The sequence below is a fragment of the Aquarana catesbeiana genome, linkage group LG03 (assembly GCF_042186555.1).
Source record: "Aquarana catesbeiana isolate 2022-GZ linkage group LG03, ASM4218655v1, whole genome shotgun sequence".
Classification (NCBI taxonomy): Eukaryota; Metazoa; Chordata; class Amphibia; order Anura; family Ranidae; genus Aquarana; species Aquarana catesbeiana.
In genome coordinates, this window is record NC_133326.1 from 651,887,696 (window position 1) to 651,904,951 (window position 17,256).

The following is a 17,256-nucleotide window of genomic DNA, read 5'->3' on the forward strand; positions in this document are numbered from 1 at the left end:
CTGAGAGCACACACATTACTGTGCACAGTAACCACAATACATGCTTTGACGCGTTGTGGTGGCATTCATTTTGAATAGCACCCCAACACACTAAGGTAATGCACATGCACTGCAACAGCAATGCACCATAGTGCATTGTGGCAAAAAATTTGTGACATGTCCAATTTTTGGGGTGTTTTGATGAATCTGTTTCAATGGACTGTCTGAATGCAATGCATGCTAACACAGGCATTGGTGCATGAGCATTAATGTATAAATAATTTCTGCTATATTTTAACCTCATCATTGACGTGTGACATGCCAGAAAACAGTTTTTTAATGTTCTCAAATTCTGGTTCTGCAAAGCTTGTCCCCTTGTCATTAGGCCGGACGCTTTCCATTGACCTGTCACAGCCAATATAGTACCGACAAATGAAGAAATGTCAAAAAGGGCCCCAGCACAACAATTATACAGCAGCATTGGTAAGCTTTGATAGATTATCGGAGAATACAAAAAGAGGCAACCTAAAGCAGCGATACAACAATGACCAGCACAAATAGAGGGAGACTTACATGGCTTCCAAAGTCCTCCTAAAGAAAAAGGTAAGACCCCTACTCTCATGCATTACCTTTAACCATAACATTATGACACTGACAGGTAAATTGAAGTGATTACCTCTTTACAATGACATCTGAAAGTGGGTGGGATATATCAAGCAGAAAGTGAACATGTTGTCCCTGAAATTGATGCTTTGAAAGCAGAAAAAATGGGAAAGCATAAGGATTTGAGCTACTCAAGGTCTTGTGGGAAGTTCATGGTGTGCAGTAATCAGGACCTACTAAAAGTGGTTCAAGGAAGGAAAACCAGGCGAATTAGAGATAGAGTCATGGACGGCCAAGACTCAGTGATGCACAAGGGAAGCAAAGACTGACCTGTGTATTCCAATCCAATAGAAGAGCTACTATAGCTCAAATTGCTGAAAAAAATAATGCTGGTTCCGATAGAAAGGTGTCAGAACACACAGTGGTTGAACGACGCTCATTGTTTGTTGCATATGGGTCTGTGTAGCCGAAGACCGGTCAGGGTGCCCATGTTGACTTATATTCACGGCCAAAAGCACCTACAAGGGGCACGTGAGCATCAAAACTGGACCACGTAGCAATGGAAGAAGGTGGCCTGGTCTAATGAATTCAAGAATTGTTTGAGGAACACAACATTGAGTTTAAAGCTTTGACTTAGCCTCCAAGTTCCACATGTTCTCAATCCAATCGAGCACCTGTGGGATGTACTGGAAAAACAAGTCCAATCCATGGAGACCCCACCTTGCAACTTACAGGACTTAAAGAATCTGACACTGATGGCTTGGTGCCAAATACCACAGCATACCTTCAGAGGTCTAGTGGAATCCATGTCTCGAAGGGTTATGTGGAGTGGTCATAAAGTTATGGCTTATTGGTGTATAACGCTTACGTGGAACCCGCGTGAGCAAAAATAAGGGAACACCATTGACACCATTGGCAACTTGTTTTTCAGGAACAATTTCTGGGCTTGTTGTATCTGTGAAGGTTCTTGTTGATCCAGATCATGATATAGGTACCTTCTAATTGTTACATCCAATGGCTTGCAAAAGCAGCTTCCTGATTTGTCACCTGACATGTTTCTTTTATCTCCACCTGTAAGCTAGAAACTCAAGCAAAGCTCAGATCATACCTTCTTTCTCCATTCCATTCTAAAGTTGTCCAAGTCCTAAATTCTCAAGTAGGGTACTTGAAAACCTATGTGCTCATTTAATATATTCAGACAAAGCAAGCAAGTCTGTACCATTGCCTGGTTCCTGTTGTCCCCAAGGTATTCTGTAGAGATTAACCATTCTGTGGATTTCTTTCAGTTGCCTTGTCTATAGATGATTACTTATATCAGAGTATCCGAAAAATTCTTGTAGGGTTACCTACCCACAATGCCACCCCATCTTCTGAAGGAATGAGCAAGGAGCAAACCAAGCCATATAAATACAATCTGTCTGTCTCTCCTCTCCCTTCTTTGTTTTCTTCTGTTTTAAATGTTCATCTGCCAGACATTGAAGTTCATAAGGAATTTCTGGAAATAGTGATACTGAAATCTCTGAACATATAAATGGTGTAAGAAGAGGAATTTACGAGATATTTTTGCTTTGTTTTTTTACAATGGTGCACTTATATCCATAACCCGATCATTAAAACAGATTGGCGTATTTTATTCCTGTTGACAGTTAGATCTGAGACACTGATAAAAGCGCAGTCCTAGGTTTGCAGTAATAAGAATTATAGGACAGCCTGCAGAGGCAGCAACAATGAGACTTGTTACACATACCACCCAATGAGCATAGATGGAAATTTTCCCTACAACATGCCTGAAAGACTTGAAATAATTATGACATGAATTTAACCCCTAGATAACATGTGCGTCACTTCCAGAGTATTGAAATCAATGTAGCACAAATGAGGTGCTTGCAACCAAAGGGTCAAGCTCATGATATCATGCAATAAAAATATTATTTTTTATTTTAGGATCACTTGTATATGAAGTCGAAAAACATCTTAGGGTAGACTAGCATTAACAATTTTAGAAAAAGTAAGAATATGTTGATGTAGATTAAGGCACGTTGCCTATATAAACATTATATATAATATATATATATATACACATATATATATATATATATATATATATATATATATATATATATATATATATATATATATATTATTGTTATAAATGTTGTAATATAAATTGTTTAATTATTTTGTGTGTGTATATGTGTATATATATATATATATATATATATATATATGTATACAGTGCCTTGAGAAAGTATTCCCATTCCTTGAAATTTTGCACATTTTGTCATGTTACAACCAAACACGTAAATGTATTTTATTGGGATTTTATGTCATAGACCAACACAAAGTGGCACATAATTGTGAATTGAAAGGAAAATGGTTTTCAAATTTTATTTACAAATAAATATCTGAAAAGTGTGGTGTGCATTTGTATTCAGCCCCCACTCTGATACCCCTAACTAAAATCTAGAGGAACCAATTGCCTTTAGAAGTCATCTAATTAGTAAATTGAGTCCACCTGTGTGTAATTTAATCTCAGTATAAATACGGCTGTTCTGTGAAGCTCTCAGAGGTTTGTTACAGAACCTTAGTAAACAAACAGCATCATGAAGGCCAAGGAACACACCAGACAGGTCAGGGATAAAGTTGTGGAGAAGTTTAAAGCAGGGATAGGTTATAAAAAAATATCCCAAGCTTTGAACATCTCACAGAGCACTGTTCAATCCATCATCCGAAAATGGAAAGAGTATGGCACAACTGCGAACCTACCAAGACATGGCCGTCCACCTAAACTGACAGGCCGGGCAAGGAGAGCATTCATCAGAGAAGCAGCCAAGAGGCCCATGGTAACTCTGGAGGAGCTGCAGAGATCCACAGCTCAGGTGGGAGAATCTGTCCACAAGACAACTATTAGTCGTGCACTCCACAAATCTGGCCTTTATGGAAAAGTGGCAAGAAGAAAGCCATTGTTGAAAGAAAGCCATAAGTAGTCCCGTTTGCAGTTTGCGAGAAGCCATGTGGGGGACACAGCAAACATGTGGAAGAAGGTGCTCTGGTCAGATGAGACCAAAATGGAACTTTTTGGCCTAAAAGGAAAACGCTATGTGTGGCGGAAAACTAACACTGCACATCACCCTGAACACACCATCCCCACCGTGAAACATGGTGGTGGCAGCATCATGTTGTGGGGATGCTTTTCCTCAGCAGAGCAGAGACAGGGAAGCTGGTCAAAGTTGATGGGAAGATGGATGGAGCCAAATGCCGGGCAATCTTAGAAGAAAGCCTGTTAGAGTCTGCAAAAGACTTGAGACTGGGGTGGAGGTTCACCTTCCAGCAGGACAACGACACTAAACATACAGCCAGAGCTACAATGGAATGGTTTAGATCAAAGCATATTCATGTGTTAGAATGGCCCAGTCAAAGTCCAGACCTAAACCCAATTGAGAATCTGTGGAAAGACTTGAAAATCGCTGTTCACGGACGCTCTCCATCCAATCTGACAGAGCTTGAGCTATTTTGCAAAGAAGAATGGGCAAAATGTCACTCTCTAGATGTGCAAAGCTGGTAGAGACATCCCCAAAAAGACTTGCAGCTGTAATTGCAGCAAAAGGTGATTCTACAAAGTATTGACTCATGGGGGCTGAATACAAATGCACGCCACATTTTTAAGATATTTATTTGTAAAAAAAATGTGAAAACCATTTATCATTTTCCTTCCACTTCACAAATATGTGCCGCCTTGTGTTGGTCTATCACATAAAATCCCAATAAAATACATTTATGTTTTTGGTTGTAACATGACAAAATGTGGAAAATGTCAAGGGGTATGAATACTTTTTCAAGGCACTGTATGTATATACACACACACACACACATTAGTAATTAGTAATATAATATATATATTTATATTATTTTTGTATTCTTTTTTTAAGGGTCCTTAAGGGTATACAGTGTAATTTTACCATGGGATTTTGGTATGTTGAGCATTATAATTCCATACCATGGGTGTACTTTTTTATTCATATAAACAGTGAGATGTAGATAATCATTCTTAACAACAGACTACTAAAACTGAAAATTTGTGGGCCCAAAAATGATCCTGAGACAGACATAAAAAAAGAACGACGTCAGAGAATGATTTATAAAATGGACCAAAATTTCATGGAGTAAACCTGATTAAAAAGCTCAAACATAATAAAATGTGTTGCTCTATGACACCTGTGCCTGGCGGTATGAGTCAATGTGTATGCATTGCTGTATATGAATACTGCGCAGTGTAAGGCGTTACTGGCATGAAGGGTCCTGATGGTTACCAGGTTCTCCTTCAGACTTTCCCTATTATCTTCAGCTGCAGTGAAGAAATGTTGGCATCTCATTGGTTGCGATGGTTAAAATAGAACTGTATATGGGCACAAACTGGAAATCAGGACAACATGTACAACATTTGTCAAGAGGATATCCATCTTGCCTATGTCCATAACAGTTAAAGAAGGGAATGGTGGGGAGAGGGAACCCCTATGAGAAAGCTTCTAATGATGACTCCAATAGAAATACATTACAACTTTCACTTACATTTTTTTTTCTACCCTTTATGAAATATCTACCCATTTGTCTTATTATCACTGTACAAACATAAATGCTTATTAAAGTTGGTTTGATTTTTCCTATTGGATTTACAGTGTTTTTTTCAGTGTCGTCAGTATAACTTGTAGCTCATTCTTCTCATTTTTTTTTCCATTTTTTGTATTACAAATCATGTCTTTAAACTGCCTGTGTCTGCACACGCAATCTATATATTATGCAGTTTAAAAGAAGTCCCTGAGCTTTCCTTAGCTGGTAAAGTGGCCTTGGGTCCCTAAATCCCAACTCCGAGCAAAAAAAAAAGGTTTTTCCATGCAGTATGAGTTAACTGCTCGTTTTTGTCTAGGGGATTGGAGAATGGATATACTGTATACTTACCCAGTCCTCCGATCCTCCCTGCACAACAACCCCCCCGGTCTAGCGGTCTTGTGCGGTGGACTGGTCCTGATGTCATCACACCCATAGACCTACTCTGGACATCGGGACATCAGGAACAGTCCACCAATGGATCGTGGGGAGCGCCGTTTGTAGGTGGACCAGAGGATCGGGGGAGAATAAGCTTTCTTCAATGCCCTAGACAAAAAACGAGCCATGGAGTGGGGCTGGCCATACTCCAATACAATTTTATTAGAATATGTAAATTTTTTAGATTTTCTAATGGTTAGTGGGATCGAATCGGTAATCATTTTTGACAACAGTGACAAGAAAATTCAAAAGAAGGAGTGAAAATGTTGCACAATTCTTATCCGAATTAACAAAATTCTAACTAAATGTGACTTTCGTTTTTCGAAACCTGTATAATATTTCTGGGATTCCCTTTAAGCGGCAGATGAGGAGAACATTTTAAGGGCTTTCAAACAAAATTTGTTGAGTCCATGGCAAGTTGAATGCTCTGACAAAAGATTTTACAGAATTTTGAACAAAAGTTCAAATGAACTTCTCCTGGCATGTTGCCATCTTTAGAGTGGAGGACTCCAGGTGCCTGCATGCATCCAAAAATTACCTCCAATAGTGACCAGAGCTGGCATTGATACACTCAGCTCAGCCCCACCCATTTACATTTTCCTACTGGTTAATAAATGCACTGGGTCGATAGGGAAGTATTGGGGTGAAGGCAACAGGCCAGCAAAAAACAGTTCTCCATGATCTCAGATATTTATTGCCAGATGTAACTGGAAGTTAGAGCAAATCTTTAAAAATGTTTAATAGAAGTCCTGGGTGCAGGTGTCCCCATTTGAAGATTTCCCCTTTCCTTGTTCTAGGGATAATTCTAAAATTTTGGATTTCCCTTCTTTTTCTTTCTCTCTGACAATGGTCACCAGTAGAAATTGTGGGATGAATCTCCCCAATGGGGACACCAAGAAAAACTCGAGAGAGGGTTTACCCTTCTGCTCTCTATCCAAAACTAAAAATAATGTTTTGCCTGGAGATACAGTAAATATTTCATTTTTTAATTTTTTTATCCTTGTACAATTTAGGGTTTATTGGAAATGTATTGGTTTGAAAAAACACCCCAAATGTATCAGGTGATTATCTTCAAATAACATGATCACTAGCTGTATGTGTTCATCACATACACACTTGCATACTTGTTTATGAGCAGCCTTCAGCACATGACAGCACGCATATGCAGGTACATGTGCAAGCCTGCTGACACCTTTATCTTTCAAAATTACTACACCTGTAGCTTAAAATAAAACATTGATGTAACCCTGTAGTCTGTTCCTCCAGGCGTGAAATCTCATCCTACTATTCTGGTACAGGGTACCTAGATTCTTTCATATACGCAATCAATTTACAGTTGCCAATTGACGCCAAAATATCTCATCCTCAAAATTACATCAAATTGCTTCTCTACTGTCTCAAACCACATGAAGGTTACAACAATGCCAGTTTTTTCCATAGTGGATGACCTCTATATGCCATATTTCATCACATTTCTGTTATACGGACATAATAGTTCAGGATTTAAGCGTCTCTAGTTCGGTTGTTTCTAAATACGGCAAATGTGCAGAAGTTATGACTGATTTATTGCTGTTGGCAAGTCTTCTGTGATGTAAACTGAAATTTCTCAGCTTCTTCATGTAGTAACCACCCACCACTCTCACAATCACAAGTGCTAAATTGCTGATTTTAATGTAATGTTTTTCAAAGGGTCACTCCTAACTCTTCCTTAGCCCCGTCTGCTAGTAGAGGCATGGTAAAAAGAAAACAGCAAAAGAACATAGGACTACAGTAGACCAAGCCAATACATGACACATGAAAGTGCATAGGGCTAAAGTAGACCAAGACATACAAGACAAGTGAAAGAATGTAGGACTAAAGTACACCAAGACAATACAAGACATGTGGAAGTACGGAGGACTAAAATAGACCAAGACAATACAAGACACGTGAAAGAACATAGGACTAAAGTAGACCAAGACAATAAAAGACATGTGGAAGAACATAGGACTAAGGTACAACAAGACAATACAAGACACGTGAAAGAAAATAAAACTAAAGTACATCAAGACAACACAAGACACATGGAAGAGCATAGGACTAATGTACACCAAGACAATATAACACATGTGGAAGAACACAGGACTAAAGTATGCCAAGACAATACCAGAGGCTTTGATGGTCATGGGGTAAAGTATGCCAAGGCAATGCAAGACCCACAGAAAGACACAAGGCTAAAAGTATAGAAAGACAATACAAAACACTTAGAAGGACACAGAACTAAAGTACGCCAAGACAATATAAGACACATGCAAGAATATAGAACTAAAGCAGGCCAAGACAATGCAAGACAAGAGGGAGAACATAGGACTAAAAGTAGACCATGACAATACAAGACACTTCAAAGGACATAGCACTAAAGTAGACCAAGACAATACAAGACACTTCGAAGGACATAGGATTAAAGTAGGCCAAGACAATGCAAGACATGAAGAAGAACATAGGACTAAAATAGGCCAAGGCAATACAAGAATGTGGAAGGACATAGGACTAAAGTAGGACAAGACAATACAATAAACATGGAAGAACATAGGACTATAGTAGCACAGCATTGTGAACACTGAGTATTAACATGTCAAAACCAACAAAAAGTCTAAAAAAGTCTGTGAAGTTAAGACTGGCTCCAACATCATTCCAGTTCAGGAATCTCCCTATTGGTCAGTGAAATACCCTTACATTAAAGGATGATTAAGTAGGTAGGAAATGAGGGGACGGACCAGGCTTACCTTTTACTGGAAAAGTTGACATTTGCATGTCAAGCTAAAAGTAGACCCCAGGGGAAGACTTATACGAATTGGAATAAATCACAGTTAGCTCAAGAGCTCAGAATTCCCAAGGAAAAGCCAACCAGGAAATGTCTAGGCTGGCCTACTAGGCCTACAATACTTAATAACTCCCATTAGGAGCAGGAACTACATGTGTTGATGTTGTACATTAAGCCAAATGTAAGAATTTCTTCAGTTCCAATCATATGCGGAAAGCAATTCAGTTACTGAAATAAAACAAAAAACAACATGTTCATGGAATCATCACTCTTTTGCAGAGCAAAGTCACCCAAAAAATCTTAACATCTGACTTTTCTGGGTGTGTTGGATGCCTGTGTAACCCTCACATGCTCTGTAGTTCCTACAGCCAGCCCCATTTCCACTACTGGCAGGTGGAAGGAACCACAGAGCACAGATGGGGGCAAAGGCACGTGGCCACCCAGAAGTGTCATATGTGAAGATTCTTTGGGTGACTTTGCTCTGCAACAGGGCAAAGAATCCACTAAAGGGATCTTCTTTTGCAGGGGCTTTTGTTTTTTCATTTTTACTTTAGCAACAGAATTCCTTTAAAGCTGATTTTTGAGGGCAGGCACTAAGCAAAAACACTTCAGTTATGTATTTAATTTTAAGAAAGCTTAGCTCCAGTCAAAACCTTTTTAGTTTTATATATAGTGGAACATCTGTCACTTTCCCCATCAGTGAGATTGCCCTGCAGTTTCTGTATCCAATAGGTAAGAGTAATTCCCACCTTTGACAGTTGTCATCGGAACTTGTGTCCCCATTGGAAGACTTTCCCTTTACTCCTGTTGTGGTGACAATTGTAAAGAAACTTCCCTCACAACAAAAAAAGAATGTCTGTGTTCCTAGAGGGGCAATGGCGCCAATAAAAACCTAACAGGGATCAAAACTAGAAGAAAAGATGTGACAGTGACTTCATGGAGCCTAAGGGCCATGTCACTCTAAGGCCCCCTTCACAGCTTTGAGCGTATTTAACGTATGAGTTTTTTGCATTGAGTTGTGTTAAAAGAGCCCATTTCTTTTAGATGGTCTTTCAACACCCAAAGGACAATCAATTGCTCCATCCATGCTAAACAGGATGGATAGAGGAATCTCTACCAGCTATTGTATTCAGGCTACCAAGGCAGCCTAAGTACCAAACAGTGACTGAATCTGAGAGGATGCAGCCAATGTTCAGCTCTGTCAGTTTTTTAACTAAATTTTGTTGAGCTGAGTGGTGCTTGCAGGGCCACGTGCAGCTCGAATTTTGCCCATTTCAGCAAGAATCAGATAAAATTTGAGCTAGCTTTAGGCTTCTGTCAATATGGTCTTATCATGTCTAGCTATACAAGAAGCCCATCCCACAATACCTTACACAATTTATAGTGCACATTGCTGACATCAGTGCCTTTAATATAGACTGACCAATTCTCAACAAAGTCTACAAAATATCAGGTGTCTGCTTCGGTGAGCACTTCACAATAATATTAATATGAAGATAATATAGAAGCATCAGCATAATGACACCTGCAATACCTGCAGACAGAGCAAGGTAGCTGCAAGGAAGGGTCTGCCAAAATGCCATCAAATGATATGCTGTACAACATTTACAGTTGTCAATGGCCCGACTGTTACAGCTGGTTCCAGATATACCCAGTCCAAAGATTTGCCAATAGTTTTTATATTTACTAAATTTGCGGGTGGTGAAGTCTTTTCATCTTTTTATGTTGAGTGATACAGTTGCCAAATGTATGGCATCAGAATTTTGCTGCATGCTTTTACAATAAATGCTTTCTATCCATCATATTCTGCCTCAAGGACAATGGTCACTAGGACAAATGGTGAGGGTGAATTCCCCCAGCAGGGACACGGACAATTATAAAAACCTTACAGAGGGTCTACATCTTCCCTCTTCTATCCAAAACTAAAAAAAAAATCAATTATGGCTTTAGATGTATTTTAAAGATGCATTCCAGGTATAGTTATTTTTGGATAGATACATTGATTCAGCTTGGACTCTATAAGACCAAGTTGGACCAATGTAACTGTGTTGGACCTAATCAATTCAATTGGACTAAGCCGGATTAATGTAACTATGTTGGAACTGTTGGACTCTATTGGACCAAGCTGGACAATGTAACTATGTTGGACCTATTGGACTCTATTGGACCAAGCTGGACCAAGGTAACTATGTTGGACCCGTTGGACATTATTTGACCAAGCTTGACCCATGTAACTATGTTGAACCTGTTGGACTTTATTAAACCAGGCTGGACCAATGTAACTATGTTGGACTACGTGCTACCAAGATGGACCAATGTAACTATGTTGGACCTGTTGCACTATATTGGACCAAGCTGGACCAATGGAACTATGTTGAACCTGTTGGACTATATTGGACTAAGCTAGGCCAATGTAACTATGTTGGACCTGTTGGACTCTATTGGACCAAGCTGGACCAATGTAGCTATGTTGGACATCTTGGACTCCTTTGCACCAAGCTGGACCAATGCAACTATGTTGAACCTGATGGACTATGTTCTACCAAGATGGACCAATGTAACTATGTTGGACTATATTGGACCAATCTGGACCGATGTAACTATTTTGGACCTGTTGGCCTTTATTGGACCAAGCTTGACCAATTGAACAATGTTGAATATGTTGGATTCTATTGGATCAAGCTGGGCCAATGTACCTATGTTGAACCTGTTGGCATCGGTTGGACCAAGCTGGACCAATGTAACTATGTTGGACTATATTGGACCAAGCTGGATCAATGTAACTATGTTGGACCTGTTGGCCTCTATTGGACCAAGCGTGACCAATGTAACTTTATTCGATCTGTTGGACTCTATTGGACCAAGCTGGACCAATGTAACTATGTTGGACCTGTTGGAGTCTATTGGACCAAGCTGGACCAATGTAACTATGTTGGACCTGTTGGACCGAGCTGGACCAATGTAATAGTAACAATATCCATACCTGGAATTCTTTTGTAAATAATCATTATTATTAGTCGTCAATATTGCTCATGGGCTCATTTCACATTTCCTTGATTTATAATATCATATGTAAAAAAAATGTGGAGAAAGGTTTAACTAAGGACTGTTGTCTTCTCTCTCCGACATTGGCAGACCAATCACACAGTAGTCAATCCATCTGTGGCCAAATGTGAACAAATCTGCTGCTCCTCACTAACAGCTGCTTTATTTATAGCTATCGTATTCTGTCAACAAAAGGTTCATAGCGTGGTCGTAGAATCACCCAGTGCTGCCAATTCATGTTTTAGAAGCACAGAACACTGGGAGGCCACCTGCCATGTGTTGGCTGTGTGCGAGCGTCTATTCCATACACACAATACTGACAACCTTGAGTAGGCTCAGCAGATGAGGAAGATTTCTTAGTGTGATAAGCCAGCCATAGATGTCTGGCAGTGCTCACCAGATCCGAGAAAGATCTTTTTTACGAATGTCCTTTCAAATGAAAGATCTATCAATTAACAGAGGCAAACGCTTCTTTTAAAAAACCAAACATTCTCAAAATACACATGACGGGGACAATAATACTGCTATGCTTCAAGCATCCAACGAAAACCGATGCCGCAAATTGGTCGCTACTTTCCAACAAATCCCTCCACACTTCAGCCTGCTATACATGGCTCCAATTTTGGCCATTTCTTGTTGAATAGAAATTTGATCCATGGGTGGCCCTATCGGACCTATTTAGAAACTTTGACTGAAAAAAAAAACGAAGGAGCTGGACATCACCGGGTTTCACACAAGTCAATTTAGAAATCCACTGAGCATTATCGGCCGAACAGTGACAGCATCCTATCAGATGCAGTAGTCATGAGCAGGGGAGATTCCTTTATCCACACTGTTTATCATGGGTGGGGATATCAACTGATGAGTGAAATCTATATGTTTGTGGTCATCATTAGAGTGCATCAGATCAGTTGAAGGCAGATTGTCATCTCATCTAATCAGATAAGGGCTCCTAGTTATTGCATCAAGGCTGCCATAGACGGATCGAACTTCCTGCTGAGCCGATCCATCAATTGGCAAACTCGCTGTACTGAAGTCGACATATCGATTGACTTCAGGACAACCAGCATGTTGTTTTTTTTTCGCACGATCACTTCCACCAGCTATACTCTCCATCAGTGGTCATTATATATGTATTAGAGTGTCAGCTCCTCAGATCAGTTAAGGGCTCCTACTTATTGTATTAGAGTTTTGGCTCCTCTGATTAGATAAGGGCACCCAGTTATTGTATAACTGACAGAAATTTGTCTGTTTCATCAGAGACCAGCTGACTTATGATCAGTGTGTGGCCATTCACGCTGGGCAGAAGTCAATCATTTGAATGACTTCTGTCGAAGGGACATGTTGGAAATATTTCCTCAACCAGCGACTGCAGCCAATCAGCCTCTTGCATATGGGTACCCTTCATAACCCCCCTTACATCAGGATCCCCTTACATCAGGATCCCCATCAGAGCACCCCCTTACATGGGAATTCCCATCAGAATCCCCCCTTACATCAGAGTCCCCATCAGAGCCCCCCCTAGATCAGGGTTCCCATCAGAACCCCCCTTAAATCAGGTTTCCTATCAGAGCCCCCCTACATAAGCATCCCTATAAAAGCCCCCCTTACATCAGAGTGCCCATCAGAGCTCCTCTTACATCAGGGTTGCCCTCAGAGCCCCTCTTACATCAGGATGCCCATTAGACCACTCCTTCAGGGTTCCCCTCAGAGACCCTCTTACACTAGGATCCCCATTAGACCACTCCTTCAGGGTTCCCCTCAGAGACCCCCTTACATCAGAATCCCCATCAGAGCCCCCTTTACATCAGAGTCCCCATCAGAGCTCCTCTTATATCAGGGTTGTCCTCAGAGCCCCCCTTGCATCAGGATCTCCATCAGAGCCCCCTTTACATTAAGTTTCCCCTCATAGCCCCCCTTACATTAGGATCCCCATCAGAGCCCCCCTTACATCTGGATCCTCATCAGACCGCCCCCTTCAGGGTTCACCTCAGAGCCCCCCCTTACATCAAGATCTCCATCAGAGCCCCCTTTAAATTAAGTTTCCCCTTATAGCCCCCTTACATCAGGGTTCCCATCAGAGTCCCCCTGGCATTAAAGTCCCCCCCATTACATGGGGAAGAGAATTGAAGCGGAGACCATAGGCAGCCTCTGCTGACCTTAATCCTCAATCAATCTGTGAACTTTATGTCGCTGACCCTAGCTGTGGGCCGGATACAATCTTGTAGCAGGCCTGATGTGGCCCATGGGCCAAAGTTTGGACACCCCTGTCCTATGATTTCAGTCGGTATTTCCTTTAAAAATATAAAAAGAATAGGACATACATGCATTTCCTACTCTAGATAATACATCACAACATGCTGCAGGGCAATGCTAGGCCAACGCCTGTCAAATGTTTTCTGAAGAGCAATCCCAACGTGGATCATTCTTCAGTGACCAAAGCAAGTGAGAACAAACCCTTGGTGGACTGAAAACATTATTCTGGGCTATCTATGGCTCCAGTATGTTAAGCTGGCCACACACCAGTAGATTTTTAAACGAACGTTAAAACAAAAATCTTCAATACTTCTGACAATTTGACGAATGTCTTTGAAACTGTGCTTTTAGCATTTGATTTTGGAGTAAATGGACCTCTAGAGTTCCATTCATTCATCAATTGTCAGTTGTATGGAGATTATTATTTTTATACCGTATCTCGTTGCTGGACCAGACAGACCAAAAAGTCCCGTGTCACTCTATAGACCAATAAAAAACAATCAAGAATATTTACACTGCCAGCCATTCCGACTATAAATCCACAAACTCTTCAGGATGGAATATTAAAGACCAACTCCGGAAAAAATAACAGTCCTTCTGAGCCCACGCTGCAAGGTTTAAATGCTTGTTTTTGTCCAGAGGACAGGAAAAGCCCTTTTACCTACCTGGCCCCCCTCTCCCGGGAGATGGCACACCCCTGCGCTCTGACAGTGGATTGTTCCTTGGCATCCTCAAGTCCGGTGCAGAGCTATGGTCCCTGCATTGGTCTTGATGATGTTAGAAGACCTTTAGGCCACCAGAATTTGGAGGAGAACAGGCTGCAGGGACAGGTTAAGAACAACTGCAGTGCCTGGTCCCCCTAGACCTGAAAGAGACGTTAATCCTGCAGTGTGGCCACAGGACTTTTCATTTTCCCTAAGTTCAGCTTTAAGCGTAAGCTCTTTGGACAATGCATAGACATATCACTATATGTGTAAGTGTCCTCAGACCAGACAGACATAAAGCAGCAGTTCAGAGAGTCATAGCAGAGTATTAATAAAGTGTTGGCTCTTCAGAGTGGAGATATATAGAATACTGTACTATTTAAGAGTTAGCTCTTTGGGCTGGAATGATAAAGAGCAAGTATATCATCCTTTATTTTTTAGAATAGATACACATAGATAAGGTATTTATGAAATATAAGGTCTACGGGCTAGAGGAAAATTCAAATATATACTAACAAATTGTCACAAGTTCATACCAGGGGATACAGACCGGTGTAGCTCTTCATACCGGAGAATATGGACCAGTGTAGTAATAGAGTGTCAGCTCTTCATACCGGGGAATATGGACCAGTGTAGTAATAGAGTGTCAGCTCTTCATACCGGGGAATATGGACCAGTGTAGTAATAGAGTGTCAGCTCTTCATACCGGGGAATATGGACCAGTGTAGTAATAGAGTGTCAGCTCTTCATACCGGGGAATATGGACCAGTGTAGTAATAGAGTGTCAGCTCTTCATACCGGGGAATATGGACCAGTGTAGTAATAGAGTGTCAGCTCTTCATACCGGGGAATATGGACCAGTGCAGTAATAGAGTGTCAGCTCTTCATAATGGGGGATATGGACCAGTGTGGAAACAGTGTTGGGGGATAAAGAACAGTGTAGTTACAAAGTGTCAGCTCTTACCAGAGGATATAGAGAAGTCAAGTAATAGAGTGTCAGCTCTTCATACCGGGGGTATATAGAGCAGTCTAGGAATAGAGCGTCAGCTCTTTATACTGGGGGGGGGTATAGTGCAGTGTAGTAATAGAGTGTCAGCTCTTCATACCGGGGGTATATAGAGCAGTCTAGGAATAGAGTGTCAGCTCCTAATACTGGGGGGGGGGGGTATAGAGCAGTGTAGTAATAGAGTGTCAGCTCTTCATACCAGGGTGTATAGAGCAGTGTAGTAAAGAGTGTCAGCTCTTCATACCAGGGAGTATAAAGCAGTGTAGTAATAGAGTGTCAGCTCTTCATACCAGGGAGTATGGAGCCGTGTAGTAAGAGAGTGTCAGCTCTATATACTGGGGTATATAGAACAGTCTAATATTAGTGTTAGCTCTTCATATCAGGGAGTATGGAGCAGTGTAGTAACAGAGTGTCAGCTCTTCATACTGAGGTATATAAAACAATGCAGTAACAGAGTGTCAGCTCTTCATACTAGGTAATATAAAGCAACGTGGTAAAAAAAAGTATCATCTTTTCATACCAAAGGATAGACACCAGTATAATAATAGAGTGTGAGCTCTTTATAACAAACTGGGGTATATAGACTATTATAGTATCAAAGTGTCAAACATTCCAGGGAATATAGAGCGGTATTGTAACAAAGTGTCAGCTCTTCACACCAGGGATTATAAGCCAGTGTTAACTATCTATATCATACTGGCGCGATATGGACGAGTACCACAGCAGTACCGAAATGTCAGACACTCCAGGGGATAGAGTGTCAGCTCTTCACACAAGGGAATAGATCATTATAATAACAAAGCAGGTGCTCTCAATACCAGGGTAAATAGACCAATGTAGTACCAGAATTTCAGCACTTTAGACTACTCAGATAATGATTTATGTATAAAGTGTCAGCTTTTTGGTCTTTTAATATAAGACAAGTATACTATAAAACTCTTCGGTCAAAGAAAAAAATCTACTATACTCAATACTCTGTACTTTTACTACAAAAAAACGAATTAAGTGTGACTTCTTCAGATTACATAGATACTAATCACTATAAAAACAAAAGCTCAGCTGTCAGAACTAACAGACAAGTAAAGTATCAGCTCTTTGGTCAAGTGTTAAAACTGCTATAGTATTGAAATGTCACCTCTTTAGGCTAGACAGGCATGGATACATAAATAGTCAGCTCTTCAGCCTATGAAGAAATTGACCGGTGACCTTTTAAAGTGTCAGCTCCTTGGGCCAGTCATAGAACACCCCCTCCTCTGAACACAGCTCACCTTGCTCTTGACCTCGGCGCTGAGTCCATAGGCTGGGCCCCTGTTGAAGTGAGCTGACATGGCTGACAGTTCAATCTCTTCACCTCTCTCCGTCAGAAGATGCTCTCAAAACTTTTCCTGCAAGTTTTTAAATGTCTGATATTTTGGGTGATGTGTGTCTGCAAGGAGCGCCAAGGATTGGTCCAAGACCCGGCCAATGGTGGAGCAGCATTCCCTGTGATGTCAACATGTTGGTATTAAAAAAAAAAATGAAATATATATATATTTATATAGTCAGAGATATCAGGAGTGTGTCAGACTTTCCAACTTTGGATTTTTTTGGAGTGATGATGGCAGAGGGAGAGGGAGGAGGAGAATGAGGAGGAGGAGGAGGAGGAGAGAAGTGAGGGGAATAGTCAGGAGATCAAGAATGATAGAGGCTGAAAAATTAATCTGAGCAAGAGTGGGCCACAAAGGGTTAATATTAGGGAGGGGACTCAGATAATGCGTGAAATACGGAGCAGCAAAGCCAACAATCAGGAAATGAAAGAGTAACAATCATTAGATGAG

General features: G+C 40.8%; 1 protein-coding gene across 1 annotated transcript in view; it reads right to left on the bottom strand.

Moving 5' to 3' along the window:
• The window catches only part of CNN1 (calponin 1), a 68,500-nt gene extending 51,546 nt beyond the window's left edge, over window positions 1-16,954 (bottom strand). Inside the window, exon 1 of the mRNA XM_073622663.1 lies at window positions 16,708-16,954. Within this exon, the coding sequence (XP_073478764.1) occupies window positions 16,708-16,767 (60 nt within the window). The 5' untranslated portion in view covers window positions 16,768-16,954. The remainder of the gene's footprint in view (window positions 1-16,707) is intronic.
• Between the last annotated feature and the right edge of the window lie 302 nt (window positions 16,955-17,256).